A 20351-nucleotide genomic window follows, 5' to 3' on the forward strand; every position below is an offset into this window, starting at 1 on the left:
AAATAAAATTTTTGGATTTTTGGAAAAGTTTTTATAGATTTGTATTCTAGATTGTTTAAAAATATTATTGGTACGTTTTTGGACCTATATATCAATTTTCAGACGCGCTACGGGGGTTTTTGTCTTGAATTCCAATTTCAACAGGCGCAAAAAAACAAAAATAAAATTTTTGGATTTTTGGAAAAGTTTTTATAGATTTCTATTCTAGATTGTTTAAAAATATTATTTGTACGTTTTTGTACCAAGGTATCAATTTTCAGACGCGCTAGAGGGGTTTTTGTGTCAAATTCCAATTTCAACAGGCGCAAAAAAACAAAAATAAAATTTTTGGATTTTTGGAAAAGTTTTTATAGATTTCTATTCTAGATTGTTTTAAAATATTATTGGTATGTTTTTGTACCAAAATATCAATTTTCAAACGCGCTACAAGGGTTTTTGTCTTGAATTCCAATTTTTCAAAAATTCAAAAATTCAAAAAAATTCAAAAAATCAAAAATTCAAAAATTTCAAAAATAAAAATTTTGGATTTTTGGGAGAATTGAACTCATCAAAAAAAAAAATTTTGCCGTGGTGGAGAGTTGAATTGTATTTGTTATGTGATTAACTGAGAGTCATCTTCTTTCTCGCTTGTCCTTCCTTAGTGTAACGGTTACACATAGTAAAGTCTCTAACTTGTGCGAATGGATTTTAAATATTTATAATTACAAACTTGTTCAAAAACTAAAAACGGCAACGATCAATTAACAATTTTTGCTGATTTAGCGAGACCATAAAACTGTGAGTTTCTATTCTTAAGTAGCTCTCCAGGGATTCCGTCCTCCACGATTCTACCAGCATCCATCACAATAATTCGATCATAGTCAATGATAGTATGAAGTCTGTGAGCAATGGTGATGATTGTGGAATCCGCAAACTTTTCACGAATAGTTGCTTGAACCATTGTATCAGTCCGGTTGTCGATTCCAGCAGTCGCTTCATCCAACACAAGCACTTTAGATTTTCGAAGCAGAGCTCTGGTTAGGCATAGAAGTTGACGTTGGCCAACACTGAAATGTATTACAGAATTTGAAATGAATTAAAACAAACTGTTCAAAAAGTAAAATTTCGATGATATACCTGAAATTCTCTCCACCCTCCGCAACGGGGCTTTCCAACTTGTGTGGCAGCAATTCTACGTGTGCTTTCAGATTCGAGTTCTCCAGGGCTAACCACAGCTGTTGATCGGTGAACTGTCCCTTTGGATCAATATTAAATCTAGAATAAATCAGAATGAATATGTACTATTCTGTAAGACTATTCTTTCCTATTTTACCTTAAAGTATTTGCAAACAACACATTTTCTTGCGGAATAATTGTCAATTTTTCTCTCAGATCGTGAAGTCCAATATGAGACGTAATTGTTTGATCTATAGATATATTACCATCAGCTGCCTCGACAATGCGAAACAAAGCAAGAGCAAGGGAAGATTTTCCTGAAGGAAATTCAATAGATTGGGATATATTTTTCAAGCTGTACCTGCTCCAGTTCTTCCACAAACTCCCACTTTCTGACCGGGTAGGATATTGAGGCTAATCTGTTTTAGAACCAAATCCAGCTCATCGCGGTATCTGCAGGAGTAGTCTTCAATGTTAACAGCACCACCAGTAGGCCAGTTTGATGGAAGATTGTTGTTATCCAAACGCCACTCAGCCTGAATATCAAGATATCAAGATTTAAAATATCACGAAATTTAAATCACCAAATCACGAAACTGATAATGTACCAACTATACTGGTTGGTAGTGGGTACATCACCATAGTTGGTACATACAATTTCTACGTCACAACATCTTGACAGTTTATTCCCCACAAAGAGAGTGGCCTATAAAAAGAGGCGAACCTGTACACAGACAACATTACTGCCTCCTACCTCTTCGGCAAGAGAGTGTCCAGCTTTGGGGAAGAACTGTCAAAATGTTGTGACGTAGAAATAGTATGTACCAACTACTATCCTACATAGCTAGTACAACTTCAATTTCTCTATCTCAAATCTTTATGGCCTTGGTCGGAAGGATTTATGTCACATTATTAAATGGACATGAAGAATGTTCACATATAGTTTTTTGAGAGATTTTTAAAATGCCCCCTTGGAAATTTTTTAGAATGCCCCCGAATGACACGAAGCTCCTTCATTTCTTGCCCCCGAGGAGTGTAGGCAAAATTTTTTTTTAAATAACAATTTTCAGCCAGTGTTGATAGTTTAGAAAATTCCCTTCAAAACCACCACAGTAAACAAATCAATAAAAAAAAGCCAGGAAATCCGTATGATATTATCGAAAAAATACGATCGCAAGTTTTTCTCAAAATTTTTAAAAAATTTGCTATCGTATTTTTTCGATAATATTTCATGAAGCATTTTGATTCTCACCACGAACACAAAACAAAAAAAAACAAACATAAGTACCTACCTCGCTCTTGGTCTTACTGTATTCATCAATTCTCTCTACCGATACAACATTTGTCTCAACTTCGTTGATTTGTCGCACAAACATGTTTAACATGAAAGTAATCTGAACTTCAAATCGTAGAAAATTTTTTTAAACTTTTGCAATTGGAACTTACGTTCAAACTGTAAGAAACTGAAAGTCCAAGCATACCAGCAGTGATTCCAGATTCTTTGCCAATAATTGCAAGAATTGCAGCGGCTGAAATAAATGAAACAAATGAAACAAATCACATTTTCCAGCTCTGAAACTTACAAAAGATCACAATATTTCCGAGTAACTCAAGTCTAATAGAAAGCCAACGATTCGCCATTTGAGAGTAGTAGCTGCATTTTACATGAGTATTTAACTGAAATTATACTCTAGTTTTGTAAAAATCAATATATAAAACTAACATGTTCATCATTTCGTCTCACAAACTCGTCACTCCACTGGAATGCTCGAACAGTGGAAATTCCTTGGAGAGTTTCAGAAAAGTTTGAGAAAATTGGAGACCGAGTTAATGATGCGATTCTTTGAAGTTGTCGGGTACTTTTAATAGAGTACTTGAGAACAAAGAAGTAAATTATAAATACAGGAATGATGATTGCAATGAACAGAGGAGTTGTGTAAGAGACAATTAGAACTGTCTGAAATATTTTTGTACTTGAGGTTTTACTTCAAATTTTAGCTTGCCTGAACCATATTTATAAGAGCCATTACTAAAAATCTAAAAGAGCTACTGAGCCTGAGATCAACGACTTCCATGTCTTTTGCGAGTCGATTGATGATTCGTCCGATTGGAGTAATGTCAAAGTATGACAAGGGATTACGGAGAACATTGTGAAGAAGTGGTTTGTGAAGGTTTTTAGATGCAGCAACACCTCCAATGAGGAGAAGTACCAGTGAGAAGAAGAGGAAGATGACTGAAATTAATTTGGTAGAGGTGCAAAAGAATATCGTGATGTTTTCAAATTTAATTGACATGTGGATAACTTGATACGTGAGCAGGTCGTTTCCTAAACCTTACAGTCAAGTGCAATTTTGCAAAACAAAAAATCAGAATGAAAAAATAAAGAATGCAGGGAACATCAGGTGATTTTTACTTTACATTGTTCAGGAGAAAAGTTTATAGAGAATGAATCTTCTAATCAATAAGCATTACTACATTTCAAAAAAAAAACGCTGTTGTAGTTCAAATTATGGTTTCCATCTCGGCGCCGATTCGTCGCCGACCGGTGAGGCGCCTCAAACAGCTTCACGCCGCCACTAACGCCGCAATGCAGTCGGATTTATAGTGCGGCGCCAAACCCTGAATGTGTCGGCCGCTTCCAAATAACTGCCTTCCGCACTATGTTGCGCAGCCACTCTCACATGTAAGCCCTAGTTTAAATATACCTTCTGTTATTCCAAATCCGGCATAGACTCCAAGCCTAGCGCCCACTGACATTGTATCGGGATGGTTAATATCGATATTGGCATCCGACCAGGCAGTGAGCCACAAACTTCTTCCAAGTGCAAATGATACATTCAACACCACCGCAATGGCATAGGGAAGCACGTAGGTGACAATTCCCATTGCTTTGAAATAGAGGAGGTAAACTCCTGGATTCACTCGACCAATTGCAGCTTCTTCTTTGGTTATCAACGCATCTGGCTTCTTTTTTTCGACGATACTTGATTTGGACTTTTTGCGAGAAATTTTCGATAGCCTGGAAAGTCTTGACATTCGACTTCCCGACGCAATTGATCCCGGAAGGATGTCGGAGTTTTCTTCGCCGCCGCTGAAAACATTTTGAATAAAGTTTTTTACACAGGCAAAATTTTAATTATTCTAACCTCTCTTCACCGCTGGACTCCTGAGCTTGTGCGTACTCATTGTCAACTTCTTGGAGGTACTCACGAGCTTCGACATCAGTCAAAAGTTCGTTGTATGTTCCACAATGTTTGATTCTTCCGTCGGAAAAAAAGTGGAATGTTTATTACTACGCCGGTAATATTTTTAATTTAAAAAAAATCTGTCTGCCTGCCTGCCTTGTGCTAGAAAACCTACATATCTCGTCTCACCTTTCATGACGATAATTTTCCCGGATTCTTGTAAAAACGATGTGCAATTAGTGACCAATATTCTTGTGGTATGCGACAACATTCCATTTGGGCCAATAACATTATCGAAGATGTGCTTGCCCACGTGAGCATCAACCGCTGACAATGGATCGTCCAAAAAGTAAACATCTTTGCTTTGATAGACCGCACGAGCAAGGGCGATTCGAGCTTTCTGACCTCCAGAAAGGTTAATTCCTTTTTCTCCAATTTCAGTATCATCACCATCGGGTAATTGTTTCAAATCTTCTTTGAGAGCACATGATTCGATCACTTTTTTGTACAAAACCTGAAATTCAGAACTAAATTTGGCGATATTTTGAAATCTGCCCTGCATGTTTTTTCAAAATCGGAAAACCCATCGTTGATTACCCTAGGACCGAAAATTTGAACCGTATTGCAATGTTTTATGATGAGATATGAGCTTCAGTCTATCTTGCCGACGCGCAGTCGATTTCATATATTCCACTTTCACCTGGTGACGTGGGGTCACCGATGGTTCAGTGCGTGATGGCTACGCTAGCAATCGAGAGGTCAACTCTAGCAAAGTTAAAGTCCCACCTCAACCCCAAAGGTTTACCCAGCCTTAATTAGGAAGTGGAGCAATCCACGACATCAGTCAGTGGATTCCATCACATCCACTGGCAAGCGGAACAACTTACTAAGCCAGCTCTTCGGAATAGAGCAAAAAAAAAAAAACCAAAAAAAAAAAAATTTTGCGACGCAGTTTTTATCTGAATTTTTGCTACATCGTCCATAAAGCAGGTATATTTTAAGACAATTGTAAATTTCAGATTAGTTTTTGCTGTTTTTTTGTGCACCTACCACACAAAAATTGCATTAAAAAGTTTTACCGCAGTTTTCGGATATTTTTACCATTTTAAGAAAATGTTCAAATGTATAATAACAAGTTCGGTATTTAGGGGAATTTATGACAACCTTTAAAAAAACCTACGTCATTCAAATCTGCCTGCATCAAAACGTTCTTCTTCAATGACTGATTCAAAATCCAAGGTTGTTGTGAGAGATAAGCTACCGAACCTCTTACTCCAACGTATCCACAAACTTTTTCCATTTCTCCAAGAGCAGCCAGGAGCAAACTCGACTTTCCGCTACCCACAGACCCAACAACTGTCACCAGCTCTTTCGAACCAGCTAGGAACTCAATGTCACTAAGAATTCGAGCTTCTGCACTATCCCATGCAAATGAGCCTGAGTGGATTTCAACGGTGTTTGTGTAAACTGAAAATGTACAGTTTTGTGGGAGTCAGTATCTTTACAAATATTTAAAAAAAAACGCAAATTCTTATATTCTTACGTTCTCCTCTAATCTCCTTATCAATAGCTGCAGTGTCAACTTCCTTCTCACACAGGAATGTTCTTACTCTCTTGTTTGAAACTACAAGTTGAACAGTTTGTGCAACTAACTCAGCTGCCATCATGAGTGGCCCACGGAGCAGATTGAATAGAGAAAGCGATACAAAAGCAATATTCGGGGTGAGCACGTTCTTCGGATCAATAAGAACGAAAACAGTAAATGAAGAAAGAGCCACCTGAAGTTGGCATATTTAGTAGTTGTGAATCCAAAATATAACCTACAAAAACTGGAGCTCCAACATTCAAACAATCCGCGAAAGTTTTTAACAAGGCACTTTGCTTTATCATTTTCAGTTCCTTGTCTCTCACCCGTTCGATGGTCTCTTCCATTGCAGTTTCCCAAGCAGACAACTTGACAACTTTAATTCCATTTAAAACTTCATTAATCAACCGGATTCGTTCATCTTTGTATTTCATAAGTCTGAGTTGCCAACGTTTAGTTATCATTGATACGCAGATGTTGATTGGAACAATGCTGATCTGAAGTCAGAACAGTTTATTTATTTTTGATAATTAAAAACTAAGTATGGCCTACCATCACAACGATTCCAGCCCAAACCGCCACACCAATAGTTTGTGAGAGCAAAACCATGCAAATGATAATCTGGAACGGACTGCTCCAATACTGTTGAATTTGGGGAGTTATCATTCGGAAGCGGTCAACGTCAATCGAAAGGATGTTCACCATTTCTCCGACTGTTCGTTCTCTTCTAGCAGTGTTTGAAAGTAAAAGGGACTTCTCGTAAACTGCACAGCTTAACATTGTTTGGATTTTTGCTCCAACTCTTGTCATTGCAATGAAGTAAGTATTCATGAACAAGGACTTGATTTGACCAGCCAGAAAAAGCCCAACTGCAAGTCCAATTCCATTGATCAAAGGAGCATTGGGTGTCTCGATGAATAAGATGAGATAGCTGAAATTTTTAATTTTGAATTTAAAACTTTCATAGTTTTTCTTACTTCAAAAATGTTGGATTGGCAAATTGCAGCAAATCCGACAAGAATTTGATGAACGATCCTCCCAAAATCTCCCATTTCATGATCTGCCAAAGAGTTACAATGACAGATGGCTGAACAATTACTCGATCTGAAATTTTAATTTTAACCTTTATTACGAAAAAAATACTAACCTTTATCATCAAGATTCACTGCGCCATAGTTATTGAAAGTACCTAAAAGTGGGGCTTTCTCGCTTCCAGTTCTGGCTCGTTCTCGTTTGTCATCGAGCTTCACTTGTTTTTCACGAGCTTCTGAAAAAATCTTTGCAATCCGTAGTTTTCAGAAAAATCCGTGTTAACTATCTAGTTTTATCGATTTTTTGAATAGAAGCAACACAATTTTTGATATTTATTTTTTTATTTGTTTTTAAATTTCAGTCTTCTAAATGTCAAGAAATTATCGTTTTTCCTCTATTAATATAGCACTCTCTAATAATCTTGCACCGACGTTTTGCCGGACCAGAAAAACATTGTCAGAAAAATTTTCATTTTTTGGATAAAATAGACCTAAAAGCGTTCAAATAGCCAATGAAATATGGGAAAAGTGTGTACATTTAATAATCGGAAGTTTTCGGCAATTTTGGCAATGTCCGAAAATGAAAATTTTCGGCAATCGGCAAAGTTGGCAATTTCGGAAATTTCAACAATTTCATTTTGTTTTTAGTATTCGTTAAGTCATTTTCTAACAGAAAACATTCAATCTTTCAAGGATTGCATAATTTTGAGCTTGATAAAAAAATTGTTCAGTAAAATGCATGATTAAGCTCTTAACTCTACAAAAAGTATAAAAATTATATTTAGGGCCATTTTGATTTCCGGCAATCAACAATTTTGGCAATTGCCGGTTTTGGCAAATATTCGTAAACCGGCTATTCCGGCCACTGCCAAAATTGCCAAGTTTGCCGAAAATTTGATTGCCGAACCGCGCACCCCTGGCTAGTAGGCTCTTCCGTAGTTTTTTTGACACTAGATTTATTTTTCTTAACAATGCAACGTTTCACATTAAAAATCAACATTTTTAATTTTTTCAAATAATTTTTCAAACAAAGTGACAATTTTCTGACCTCTTTTTTAAATATTTCTAAAAATAAATTTTTGAAAATCAAACTACCATACTTTCTGTTTGTTTCAGCCACTCTGTCTTCCATCGAGCTTTCAGGTACTCCTGATCCATTTGACTATCCATTTCAAAAACATCATCCGCCACAAGCGTTCTTTCATATCCTAGAGAAATGATTTGTGTGAACCAAAGCAATAGCTGCCTGCTGATGAAATTTGCATTTTCTTCCGGGCATTTCAAGTTCTAAAATATAATTTTCCCTAAAACGTTTCTCCTATCATATCTCTCTAGTCACACCTGATAACCCCTTGGCATCGGGAACGGATCAGACACAAAATGTAGTACAAATTCGGCGACTACCAAGGGAAAGTACGTCAAGTACGCTACATAGCGGAAGAAGTCGATTCGGGCAACAAGCTGCAATTGGAAATTCGATGCTTCAATATAAACAATTCGGTGAATACACACGTACCTCTGGCTGGCTGCCTGTTGTCATCCATTGATAGAACTCGGGCACTGCAGCCACTGCGAAAAGCATCCAAATGCAGAAAAGTGGTCCAGAGGAGTGGATTCCAGCCCGACGAACCTCATTTGTGGCGATTAGGAGGGCAAGCTGGAAAAATAATTTGCATTTTTTATAAGGATTAAATTCAACATCGGAATCTTGCAATGTTCTTGTTAGGGTTCCCATGCGGTCGCCGCAACGGCGCCTCCGCCGGCCTCAGCGGTCGCCGCGCCGGCCTCACCGAGTCACCCCTCGTGTATAGTGAGGCGCGGACCTCCGAACGTGTGCGCACACCAAGCTACTCATTTCACGTTGAGCTGCGGAACTCCGAACGTGTCGGCCGCTTCAAATAACGACCTCTCGCACTTCTATCATACACACAACGGCGCGCGGCATTTCGCGCCTCACTTAGCTGGGAGCCCAAGTTCTTGTTCATGTAGAAAACAAATTGAATAGATGCAAGGCCGATGTCGTCCGCAACAGAAATTTAGTCAGACATTGTAGTTTTTTTTGAAATTTTTTTAAACTTTCATTTGCAACCAATTCACGACACTTTTTCTTCTGTTGACTAACGGTTTGGACGATATTCAACTTATATACCCAAATTGGGCTCATATTAACAAAGTTCGTAATGAAACTGCTCGAAAATTTTTCAAAATTTTGAATAAATTGCACTGATTTTAGCTAAAATCTCGAATTCTGCCTACTTTTCTGTGTCGCATCTGTTTGAAGTTGACTTTTTTGGAGTTATCATTCTTTATTGCATATTTTGGTAGTTTATCTCAATTAATTTCTTCTATTAAAGAATATTTAAAGCCGATAGGTAACCACAGGCTTTAAATGTACCTTAATCGGCAAAATTGAAAGAGATAAACTACCAAAATATGCAATAAAAGATGTTAATTCCAAAAAAAAAATGAACTTCGGGCAGATGGGACAGAGAAGTAGGCAGAATTTGATATTTTAACTAAAATTAGTGTAATTGTTTACGTTCAAAACTGTCCAAACCGTTAGTTTTCCTTTAAACCATGTTCCAAAAATTCCAATTAGTTCTAAGTTTACTTCACATCAAAACACAAACTTAATACATATCACTCAAATTTTATCTTTATCGAAAACGAATTTGAAACACTTTTTTCCACAGAATCTCATTTGAGAACAATTTAATCTTGCCATCTGGCACTTACCAATGTGAAACTATGAAAGAACGGTATGATGAACAAATCCGCCGTCACATTTTTGTGTTCAAAAAGAGATTCCCATACAGCGAGAAGAAATACAAACAATCGGTCAATGATCAGCAAACTGGCGACAAACTACAAATTTTTATAGAGTGGTTTATCTGATTTTGCACAGAGTTCTGCTTACCCATTTCAAGCTCATCAGTGTTGACCATGGAAGAGGTGTCTGGCGACTAGTTTTGCAGTCGTGAATGATAACAGGTGTTAGGATCCAGAAGAAAATGGATGGGACGATTACATAGTTGCTAGGGAGAATTATACTTATAGGTGGACCTGTGGAGTTGAGAAGCTGGTCTATTTCCATCTGAAAATTTGAAAGTTTTAGTGGAGTTAGAAGCTGAATATTTCCAAAAAAAAAAAAGACAGAAAATTAAAAAAAATAAATTTCGTAAAAATGACTGTTCGGAAGGCTTAAACAATTTTAAATTGTTTTTTTTTAAGTTTAAAATTCTCAAGGAAAGCGTCTGGGTCTTGCCGCGCTAACTGCAATTTTTATGATTTTTTTTCTAGGTTTTTCTAAATTACAAAACCTGATAACTTGAACAATTTAAAACCTAAAACGTTCAGCTTGAGAGGGAGCAAAAATTCAGTGCAAAATTATACAGGCTAACGAAATATATACCTTTTTAATTTCTTAAGTTTTTATAATAATAAATTGCGAAATATATGCACTTTTCCGACAATATTTTGTTACTTGATATAACTTGTCTGAATTTGTAAAATTTCACTTTAAAAATACCGAGTTTTTTTCAGAATAAAAAAGTTATTCGTACTTTTTCAAAAAAGTCACAAAACTTTGGAATACACACAAACTGAACTTGATATCACAAAAACTAATTCTCTTTTCGAAAATCAAATCATTAGCACAACAAAACGGGCAAATAAATTGTACACAAGCAGGAGAAGCGAGAGCAATTGTTGTGATACTAATGGTATCACGTTACCACCAAAATGCGTGCAGTCTCCTGGTCTCCTGTGTCGATCAAAAACGGTGATGAGATAAGACAGACTGAGGACCCCTAGGTGACAGCGCATTTGTGTGTTTTGAATGTGATTTGTGTGCAAGTTTGTAGGTAGCTGGTGACTATAATGTCGCTGATCTTGCCAAGATAGGAAGTGTATGGGGTGGAGCACATGTGTGTTCATGGATAATGACGTGTTTTTGTCGATGTTGGTGTCGATGTGTGTTGAAAGGGGAGACGAGCACAAAATTGGCGGAGTAGGAACAAAAGTGCACAATTGACACAAATCAAATGCTCTTTTTGAAGGTGGTCGAATTTTTATTGCTTTATTAGACTTAAAATTGTCTGAAAAACTCAAATTTCATAATGAAACTTCTTGAAAACTTTTCAAAACAAAAGTTATGACGGCTCAAAGAATTGCCTATTTAGTTAAAATTTGCAACTTGACCGAATTGTCCATGTCGCAGCGGCTGGAAACAATTTTATTTGAAATCTCCGGACAATTTTGAGTATACATACAATGTGTTTTTAAAAGTGATTTTAAAAAAAATTGATCTCAGCCGCTGTGACAAGTCGGTCAAATTTCAAATGTTAACTAATTTTAGGCCATTTTTTTACCCGTCATAACTTTTTTTTTGAAAAGTTTTCAAGAAGTTTCATTATAAAATTCGGTGTTTTCAAACAATTTTGATTCTAATAAATCAATCTAAAAAAATTGACTACGCCACCTTTAATGCAAGACAACTCAAATTTGTTTGAAGATAATGTATAAAATTTCATTTTTAGCCAAACCAAGCAATTTAATAATTTGAGAATATCGAATTTGGATAAAAATAAATGGTCGAAACCATGAAAAAAATCCTCCCAAATTTTGTCTTGCACAAAAATTTACAACACTTTTTGATGTTTTATTTTTTGGAAATTGATTAGATATATTCAAAAACAAATTAACAAAAAATATTAGAAATTAAAAAACAAAACCAAAATATGAGCAAAAAGTGTTGTCAAATTACGAATTCTAATTTTCCAGAGGTTTCCAACAGAAATTTATTTTTTTTTCTAGAAATTCACAAAAATGTTGTACTAGTACTATTGGTTTTCTGGTCAGTTTGTTGTTGACTTTATAACTTATAAATGCGGGTGAAACACCAGTTCACTGGGTTCAAAGAACAATTTAAGGAATACATGTGTGTAGTTTCATTTAAACAACCGTTTGTAAATTTTTTTGACAATTCAAAATATAAAAAATTTTAAAAACTACAGCTATTTAAAAAAATTTTCCAATGTACTTTTTATTTTGTAATCCTAATGTTTGAAATAACAAATAATATAATAGTCGAAATTTGTTTAAAACTGTGCTACAAACTCGAATCAAGTTCAAAAAGTACCACAAAACGCATGACTTGCCAAAAAAAAACTGCAATATCTTTAACATAAAAGAACTGATTGATAGAAAAAAGTTCACAAAAAAATGCTGAAAAGTGAGAAGAATCAGCACGACAACATCAGCACCAGTGCGCCTAGGCGAACAAGACACACAAGTCATAATATAAATCAAAATTGAACGTATTGAATACTACAAGTTATCAAAACAATGATGATCTTTTTAATGTGTCACCGACACCTCAATGATCAGGTATCTCTCTCTCTCTCTCATTTTCTTAGAAGTTTAGGTCTTTTCCCAACCCAGTTCCTCTTGCCGCCCTGCCTAGAATCGTAGACTGTCTGCGTCTCGTCTGCAAAAAAACTGTTTGATTGTTTGCATTTGGTGCTTACTTTGTGAATGAAAATATTTTTGAACTGATGTTATTAAACTTTTGGCCTTTCTAGTTTAAGAAACGTCTGAATCGAAAAAAAAACATCGGGTCAACTTTGGATCAAAAGTGGAAAAGATAGATCAAAAAGAGATATCGAATTGATACTGATGTTTGTAAATTAAAAAATTTCACATAAGAGAAATTTTTTTCTAAATGTTTAATAATATTTCGGTTTAAAATTCTTAATGTAAACTTAACAATGGATTGGTAAATTGCAACTTTTTAAATTGAAACCAAATGTGTAAAATTATTTCAAACTGATTTCATATGGAATAGTACTTGTTGAAGGTTTTTTGGTGGAACAGTACTTTTGCAATGTTTTTATTGTTTTTGGGTATTGGAACAATATTAATAAAGGGTTTAAAAATATTTATCAGATTTAAATTTCTGCGCAAGTCCCATCGGGGATTTTTTCAACGGTATATGAAGTAGTGTAGAAATGCACTGACCGATTTTAACAATTATTTTTAAACTGTTTAACATAGTTTGAATAACATAATTTACATGGCAAAAATGAGCCCTAAAACCACTATGAAATAAATGTTACATTGTGTAAAAGGGCGTTTCGAGATAATTTCTAATGAATTTGCAAAACTTGCAAGATGAACTGCTGCACTAAATCTCCTCGGATCCACATTTAGAACAGGGGTGTGCGGCAAATTTGCCGAATTTGCCGTTTGCCGAGTTTGGCTAATTCCGAAACTTGCCGCACACATCAAAAGTTTGACAGTACAATTCTGACCAAAACTATTGATTTTTTCTCCAATAATTTAGTAAAATTACACAAAATTGGAAACAATTGAGTAAACATACTCCACGGAATTTATTCGGAAACCAGATGTTTGTAGAGATTTCTGTAGTTTTGGTGCTCCAAAAAGCATCCAAAAGTGCCAAATTTTTCGGAGTTTGTTAGGCACGGCAAATTTGCCGAATTTGGCGAGCTCGGCAAATTTTAAAATTTGCCGCTCACCCCTGATTTAGAACGACATAGCCAGCGATTTCTGAAACAGACTTTCAAACTTTTAACCATATGCAAAATTGCAATATTAATGGTTCAAATTGTATATTTCCATTTTATGAACAAGTGTTCTTACACACATTTTTTCTTCAATGTAGGTGCATTTTGTAAGAAATCAATTTTCAGATTTATCAAGATCTCCTGTACAAATTGCAGTTATACCTTTGAAAATCGAAAAGAATACCGTTTAAATAAATCGGAATAAAATTGTTGTCTATACTCCTGAAGTCTACTGAAATTTTCAATACTTGAAACATTTTTTTAAAATCATTTCAATTGCCTAAAACAATTTCAGACGCAACTCGATCACTATTATCAAATGTCTCAAAAGAAGATATCAGCATTTGAGTAGAGAAAAGGACCCGTTCCAAGTGATAAATGCGATTTAATTGGCGGAGCTTATCCCGCCTCAGGCGCCTCCTGACTACTGAAGAGGGAGAGAAAAAGAAGAAAAATGTACTTGCATTACACTATATCTCCTCACTTTCATCAATTCCCCTATTTTATGACTTTTTATCATGGTCCTCACCCATGTTTCAATTGATTTTTTATTTTATTTAAAATGTCATTAAAAGTGTCTATCAAAATGTTGCATTTTGTTCCCCAACAACTTTTATTGAGCAATCGACTGCTCCGTTAGGTTACACATGAGAAGACGGGCTCTCCTAAGACCTCAAGATCAAATTTCAAACAGACGTTTTATTTTTAGTCTTATCACAGCAAAACACAACTTTGAAAAAATAGTTTAACTTGTACCAAAAAATTATTAATTTGAAATTTTCGGTTTTTTAAAGACTTTCAGCTCCATAACATTCTTATACCCAGATTTTTTTCAAATTTCATGAGCCAAAAATGCACTAAACAATTTCAGATAAAACTTTGGAAGTTGGAGCTATTTTTCGCCGGCAAAATTTTTTTAAAGTTACATATGTTCAACGAATTTTTTTTTTAATTCCACAACTTTTCAGAGTTTTAGATCATTTTCTCGAAAATTTTAAACATGCATTTCAAATATATTTTTAATTTCTCTGTACTTTGATGTACTGTACTTTGTACTGAAACATTTCCAAAATTAATTGTTTGTAATTTTATTAAATTTTTAGAATCAATTATTCAAAATTTTTGTGATAATTTAAATGATTTCTAGACATTGTTTTCAACAGCTTTTCATGATAATATTTCAAACTTTTCAGAAAATGCGACTACTAATACTATTACTACTGACTATCAGTTCCATATATTGTGCCCTTGACACAGCGGCTGTCATCGCAATCCAGACAGAAATCAACAAACATAGTGCAGATATTGAAATGATTTTAGACGTAAGTTACATGTTTTCAATTTCACTTTTTTTCCAAAGATACCCCTTATTCCAGCACGTAAAAAATCTGAATGCACGTGTAAGTGATCTCGGTCGTCCTGGGCCACCTGGAACAAATGGGTCACCAGGATTCCCAGGGTCAAAAGGAGAGAAAGGAGATCGGTCAGAGGATGGTAAGTGTAGTGTAGCAGGGTTGTGCTCTTATCATCTTATGAGAATTGGACTTTTGATTTGGCATATTTGAGTTGAAAAATGATGACTTATAATTGACATATTAGATGTGGAACTGAGTGTAAATGGCACACAATAAACTGCAAAAAGGGATCTACAGTGCCGGCCATAATTCTATCCAATTTTTGATTTTTGATAAATTTACAAATTTTTCAAACGAGCACAACTTAAAAACTGGGCATGCTCTCGAAACAAGTTCGACTAATGAAGTATTGTCCATAATTACGTCTATTTGTATTTAATTGCTTAAATTGTTTACCAGTGTCATGACAAAAAATACAGCGGCCGACAGAGCATGTTCGTGAGCCCGTTTTTGACAATGTTTACTGATTCGGCCGTATCTAGAAAACTAATTGTTTTCCGAAAATGTTGTTAAAGTAAAATAATTTTCACTTCCCATCATTTGTATCTATTACCTTTGTTCTGAAAAACCCAGCAAAAAAGTTATGAGAAATTAAACTAGAAAAGTGTACGACCACACCTAGAGCATTTCTCGCAAATGATAAATTTTTTCCCTAAATCTTGATATCGTGTTTGATTATAGCTTAATTGTGATTTTAGAGTTGTAATTATTTGAAAATGGTCGAAAAAAAAAATCGAAATAAGTAACCTGGTTTTTGGTGGTAGAGCATGAGCAGTGCACAGTGAGCGACTAGTTTGCACTTCCATAACTTTTTTGCTGAACTTTTTAGAACAAAGTGAGTAGGCACAAATTATGGCAAGTAGCATGCAGACTATTTCACTTCAAAAACATTTTCAGAAAAACAAATTAGTTTTCGAGATACGGGCGAATCAGTAAAAGTTGTCAAAAACGGACTCACGAGATGTCGGCCGCTGTATTTCTTGTCATGACACTGGTAAACAACTTGAACAATCAAATACAAGTAGACGTAATGATGGACAATACTTTATTAGTTGAACTTTTTTCGATAGCATGCCCAGTTTTTAAGTTGTGCTCGTTTGAAAAATCTGTAAATTTATTCAAAATCTAAAATTGAATACATTTTTGGCCGGCATTGTACATTCAAAATTATATTATGAGAAAACTTGGTAACTGGATCATTTCGTAAATATATAATTTTGAAATACTTTGGAAAAGTAAGTATTACTGTGATATTTGATAATTTATAGTATTACTATCTGATAGTGAATGATTTTCATAATTTCTCCACTGGCGCTATTCAACCTTCAAAGGTTTCCAATTGTGAGATTTTGCACTGAATTTTCTCAAACGAAATTAAAAAATTCATAGTAGTCAAAATATTTCATTTTAAAGCCGCCACGGCAACTTTTAAAAATCCCCACAAGTAAAAATAGCAATCAGTTATTTTTCAGGAATGAGCGGTAGAGATGGAATGCAAGGTATCCCCGGAGTGAAAGGAGATATGGGACCGCTTGGACCAACTGGAATGAAAGGAGATAAAGGATCTATGGTAAGCCTCAGCTCAAACATTTTTGACACATTCTTCAATTCAGGGTTTCCCTGGACAAAAAGGAGAGGGTGGAAACTCTGGAATTCCTGGACTCAAGGGAGACACCGGTATACCTGGAAAGGTTGGCGAACCTGGATCAACTGGGCAGCCCGGCTCGAAAGGAGAAAAGGGAATGGAAGGACTCCCAGGAACCAACGGTCTGCCCGGTGCTCCTGGATGGCCAGGCAGTAAGGGTGAAGATGGACTTCCGGGAAGACCAGGGTCGCCGGGATTCCCTGGAAAGAAGGGAGACGTTGGAAATGGAGGAGTCCCAGGAGTGCCTGGTATGATTGGAGAACGAGGATTGCCCGGAGCACCGGGAGCACAGGTATTTATGTCTTGTGCTTTTGCAAATAGCTATCTATAGTTTATGTGTTTTTGGCAAGTTATAGGGGTGGGGGTTATTAAAAAATGAGAATTTTTAAGTATTGCTCAAATGTGATGGAGATTGGGAACAAAATGGAACATTAAAGGTGGACTACGCTCAGTGGGGAAATTGCTTTAAAACAAGCCTATGGAGTCAAAATGACCAAATATCATGATAAAAAAATTCAAAAAAAATTTCGAGATTTTATATGATTTTTTGAAAATTGGAAAAATCTCAGTTTTCACCTAATTCCTATTTTAATTTCCGCCGCTTGCACGTTTTTATTTTTATTTATTGTTAGTTTTTCTTATTTTCACCGATTTTCGATATTCTCAGAGTAGTTTTGCTTGAAATTTGAAGAAAAAAAAATTCAAAATAAATGCAAGTTGTTGGTTTAAAAGCTAGTTTACAAGCGTAAATCTGTGAAATTAATTAATTCAGGTTTGAAATCGTTTAAATGCGTTTTTTTTCTTATTTTACGCCTGTATGCTTGCTTTTTATTTAAAAATTTATATTTATTTCGAATTTTTCTTCAAATTTCAATCAAAAATACTACTACGAAAACATTGAAAATCGGTGGAAAATAAGAAAAACAAACAATAAATAAAAATAAAAACGTGCAAGCGCGCTCCATCGAACAAATCCGATTGGCGGAAATTAAAATAGGAATTAGGTGAAAACTGAGATTTTTCCAGTTTTCAAAAAATCATATAAAATCTAGAAAGTTTTTTTGAATTTTTTTTATCATGATATTCAGTCATTGTGACCTCATAGGCATGTTCTAAAGCATTTTCCCCACTGAGCGTAGTCAACCTTTTTCTAGCATGTTTCGGAAATTTATTCAAGTGTTGAGTGACCACTACTGAGATTTACGCCATACATTTTTCACAACTTTGTAAAAAATCATTTTATTCAACATTCCGATGCTTTTGTACTTAAACATACGATCAGTGGATTTGTTGTTTTAAAAAACATTCTAAATTCTTTTGAAATACTTGCCAAAACAAACAATTTTTGTACTTTGAAAAATGATCCTGATCATTGTTTACCATAACATTTTTGAATCTATATTTACCCAATTTTCCAATAGGCAGACAGAACAGACTGTTTTTTTCCAAAAGTCGGCAACACATTTTGAATGGATCAACTTGTTATTTCTGAGTTGAATTTGTTACTCGTAAACAGTAGAAATAGTTGAACAAACATGTAAGTCAAACATTGCTTAGTGGGCTGCAAATGATCAGTCTCAAGATAACTATGATTTGTAGTATATTTCAATTTCAGGGAATGATGGGACCAATTGGACCACCCGGACAACTTGGACTCCCAGGACCGAAGGGTGATCTTGGATCTGCTGGACTTCCAGGAAGCAAAGGAGAAATGGGAAAGGATGGAATTCCAGGTCTTCCAGGTGAGGCTGGTACAACTTTTTGAGGCATCTGAAATGTTGTGATTAAAGATTAAAAAATTAAATTAAAAAGGGCACTCACAATAAAACTTCTAAATGTAGGAAATTGTGTTTTTAAATTTATTTTACTCAACTTTTTCATAATTTTTGAAAACTGGATTTTTTCCCAAATTGAGACAAATTGACCCAAGTAAAAAACCGTTTTTTTCAAGTTTTCCGTTTATTTTAATGTTTAGAATTTGCATTTCAATCTAATATTTATTGAGCACTGCTAAACATTATCCAACATAAAATTCTGAAAAACTTTAAACCCTCACATCTGGAAAGTGCATTTTTAGCCAAGTTTTTTTTTGAACCACCACGTAGGATATCTTTTATTCTCACTAGTTCTATAAAATAATTTGAAACCCCGAAAGTTACCGTCCCGTTTTCAAATCATAATTTCAAAAATTTTCTGGAAAATTCCAAAAATAATTCTACATCTCAAAGTCTGAATTTGCTACCTAATTTCTACATTGCGTCACAAAATTACTTTATTTGTTTCAAAAAAATTTCACGTAGTCAGAATACTATGTACGTAACTTGGGATCACCTTATTTAATGTCTGATCTCTCCAAGTTCCGTCATCACTTAATCCTATTACATTTCACTTCTGTCAGGCTGGATCGTGAACGACAAAGGCTACTGCATCTTGGCGCTGGGCAACTGTCCCCCGGCTTTCACTCAGATTGGAGCTTACCAGGTTCGTCTGTACTTGTTCTCTCTAGTCTGGCGGCGCCAAACTGTCCAAAAAATCGTCCTTCCCAATAAGAAACTTTTGCTTTCACCTTCAATGTTACCACAAATTGAAAATGAAACTGAATCAAGTTTGCCATTAAAAATGAGACAAATTGAGATGGTTGGTGCCAGACTTTTACGGCCTCATAATTAGCCGAGGAATACTTAGTAGAAAGTAAAAATTTGATCGAAAAAAAAACAGTTTGTCGGAAATTCACGTTCAGACTTGACACTCTAGTTTCCCGATTCACTTCATATTGCATGTCAAGATGATGTACATATTGAAAACTGAAATAACCAAGTGTTCTTCAGGCGCATGTTGACAATTATCGCTTCGGCGACTATTCACTGGTCAAGTCATCCGGCATCGGAGGAAACGAAGAACAATTCGCGTTGAAAGTTCATGCTTGCTGCCGATAATTACAGGCGGTTTGGTTTGGAAATGCCAAATAATAAATGCGAAATATATGTTTAAAAAAAGAATACTCGACACCTCATCATTTTTATTTCTCTCGTATACTTACACTTGCTACTACTCTTGAATAAATGTTTGTTTGGTTTTGTCCATTGGTCAGAGTGCATTCCGGGGTCATTTGATTCAAGAACCCTTGAAACTTATAAAAAATGTTTCATATAAAACTTGCAGTGCATATTAGAAATTTGTTAAATTTTTCACAGTTGTTTTTTTGTAAAACGTCCTTGCCTTGTTTCTTCGGTGAAAACTTAGTTTTCATCAATTTTTTGGAATTCGTGAAAAAAAAAAAGTTTTTCTAGTTTTATTCTAATTGTGTTTAAAATATTCACGTTCGAATTAGATTTCTCGATAAATAGATTTTAACCGTGAGTTTAAAAAATTTGGTAATTCTTCATCTTTAATATGGAGATTACTTTCGAGAAGTTAAACGTTTTTAATTCTGAATTTTAACAAAAATTTATGCCAAAAATCGGCCGCAGATAATCCATTAAAGATGGGGTACCGAAATCTGGGAAATATTTTTTAAATGACTCCAAATTTTCCCCTGATTCCGAATATCTAAGTGAAAATTTTTTTATAAAAATTCCCTAATTTTATATTTGAGCTTGAAATCGCGAGTATCATTTGCGTACCCATGAGATTTTTAAACTGCGCGCCCAAATAAATTCTCCTCGGAGCGCATTTGCCCCATTTGATTTTCTCTATCAATTTTTATTTCCTTCAGTGTTCAGCTATTTTCATTCATTTTTGGGCTCGC

The 20351-nt window shown here is 35.1% G+C and overlaps 2 protein-coding genes across 2 annotated transcripts; one reads left to right on the forward strand and one right to left on the reverse strand.

Annotated features, from left to right (window-relative positions):
• Positions 1-682: 682 nt before the first annotated feature.
• On the reverse strand, positions 683-10052 carry mrp-3 (ABC transmembrane type-1 domain-containing protein). The gene is made up of 23 exons (NM_001373606.4): positions 9874-10052; positions 9693-9821; positions 8473-8613; positions 8298-8417; positions 8057-8243; positions 7073-7192; positions 6903-7029; positions 6478-6856; positions 6165-6422; positions 5884-6118; positions 5521-5807; positions 4530-4854; positions 4302-4422; positions 3861-4246; positions 3159-3388; positions 2879-3112; positions 2739-2832; positions 2602-2684; positions 2448-2549; positions 1517-1691; positions 1313-1472; positions 1117-1254; positions 683-1046 (listed from the first exon to the last, which is right to left on the reverse strand). The coding sequence occupies exons 1-23, from the start codon at positions 10048-10050 to the stop codon at positions 737-739; spliced, it is 4518 nt and encodes a 1505-aa protein (NP_001359552.1). The 5' UTR covers positions 10051-10052; the 3' UTR covers positions 683-736.
• A 4684-nt stretch (positions 10053-14736) lies between these two features.
• mec-5 (uncharacterized protein) lies at positions 14737-19680 on the forward strand. Its single transcript, NM_171808.6, has 7 exons — positions 14737-14865; positions 14920-15037; positions 16431-16528; positions 16572-16895; positions 18219-18345; positions 19002-19084; positions 19432-19680. The coding sequence occupies exons 1-7, from the start codon at positions 14740-14742 to the stop codon at positions 19537-19539; spliced, it is 984 nt and encodes a 327-aa protein (NP_741941.1). The 5' UTR covers positions 14737-14739; the 3' UTR covers positions 19540-19680.
• Positions 19681-20351: the final 671 nt, after the last annotated feature.

Source organism: Caenorhabditis elegans, chromosome X (assembly GCF_000002985.6).
Source record: "Caenorhabditis elegans chromosome X".
Classification (NCBI taxonomy): domain Eukaryota; kingdom Metazoa; phylum Nematoda; class Chromadorea; order Rhabditida; family Rhabditidae; genus Caenorhabditis; species Caenorhabditis elegans.

Bases quoted from the DNA above. Each gene is read 5' to 3' on its own strand.
- mrp-3 (NM_001373606.4), bottom strand. From the start codon at position 10,050: ATGGAAATAGACCAGCTTCTCAACTCCACAGGTCCACCTATAAGTATA. The intron at 7,030-7,072 runs GTTAGTATTTTT...TTAAAATTTCAG, and splicing joins AGTGAATCTTGATGATAAAG to ATCGAGTAATTGTTCAGCCA. The intron at 2,550-2,601 runs GTAAGTTCCAAT...TTTGAAGTTCAG, and splicing joins CAGTTTCTTACAGTTTGAAC to ATTACTTTCATGTTAAACAT.
- mec-5 (NM_171808.6), top strand. From the start codon at position 14,740: ATGCGACTACTAATACTATTACTACTGACTATCAGTTCCATATATTGT. The intron at 16,529-16,571 runs GTAAGCCTCAGC...TCTTCAATTCAG, and splicing joins AAGGAGATAAAGGATCTATG to GGTTTCCCTGGACAAAAAGG. The intron at 16,896-18,218 runs GTATTTATGTCT...TTTCAATTTCAG, and splicing joins CCGGAGCACCGGGAGCACAG to GGAATGATGGGACCAATTGG.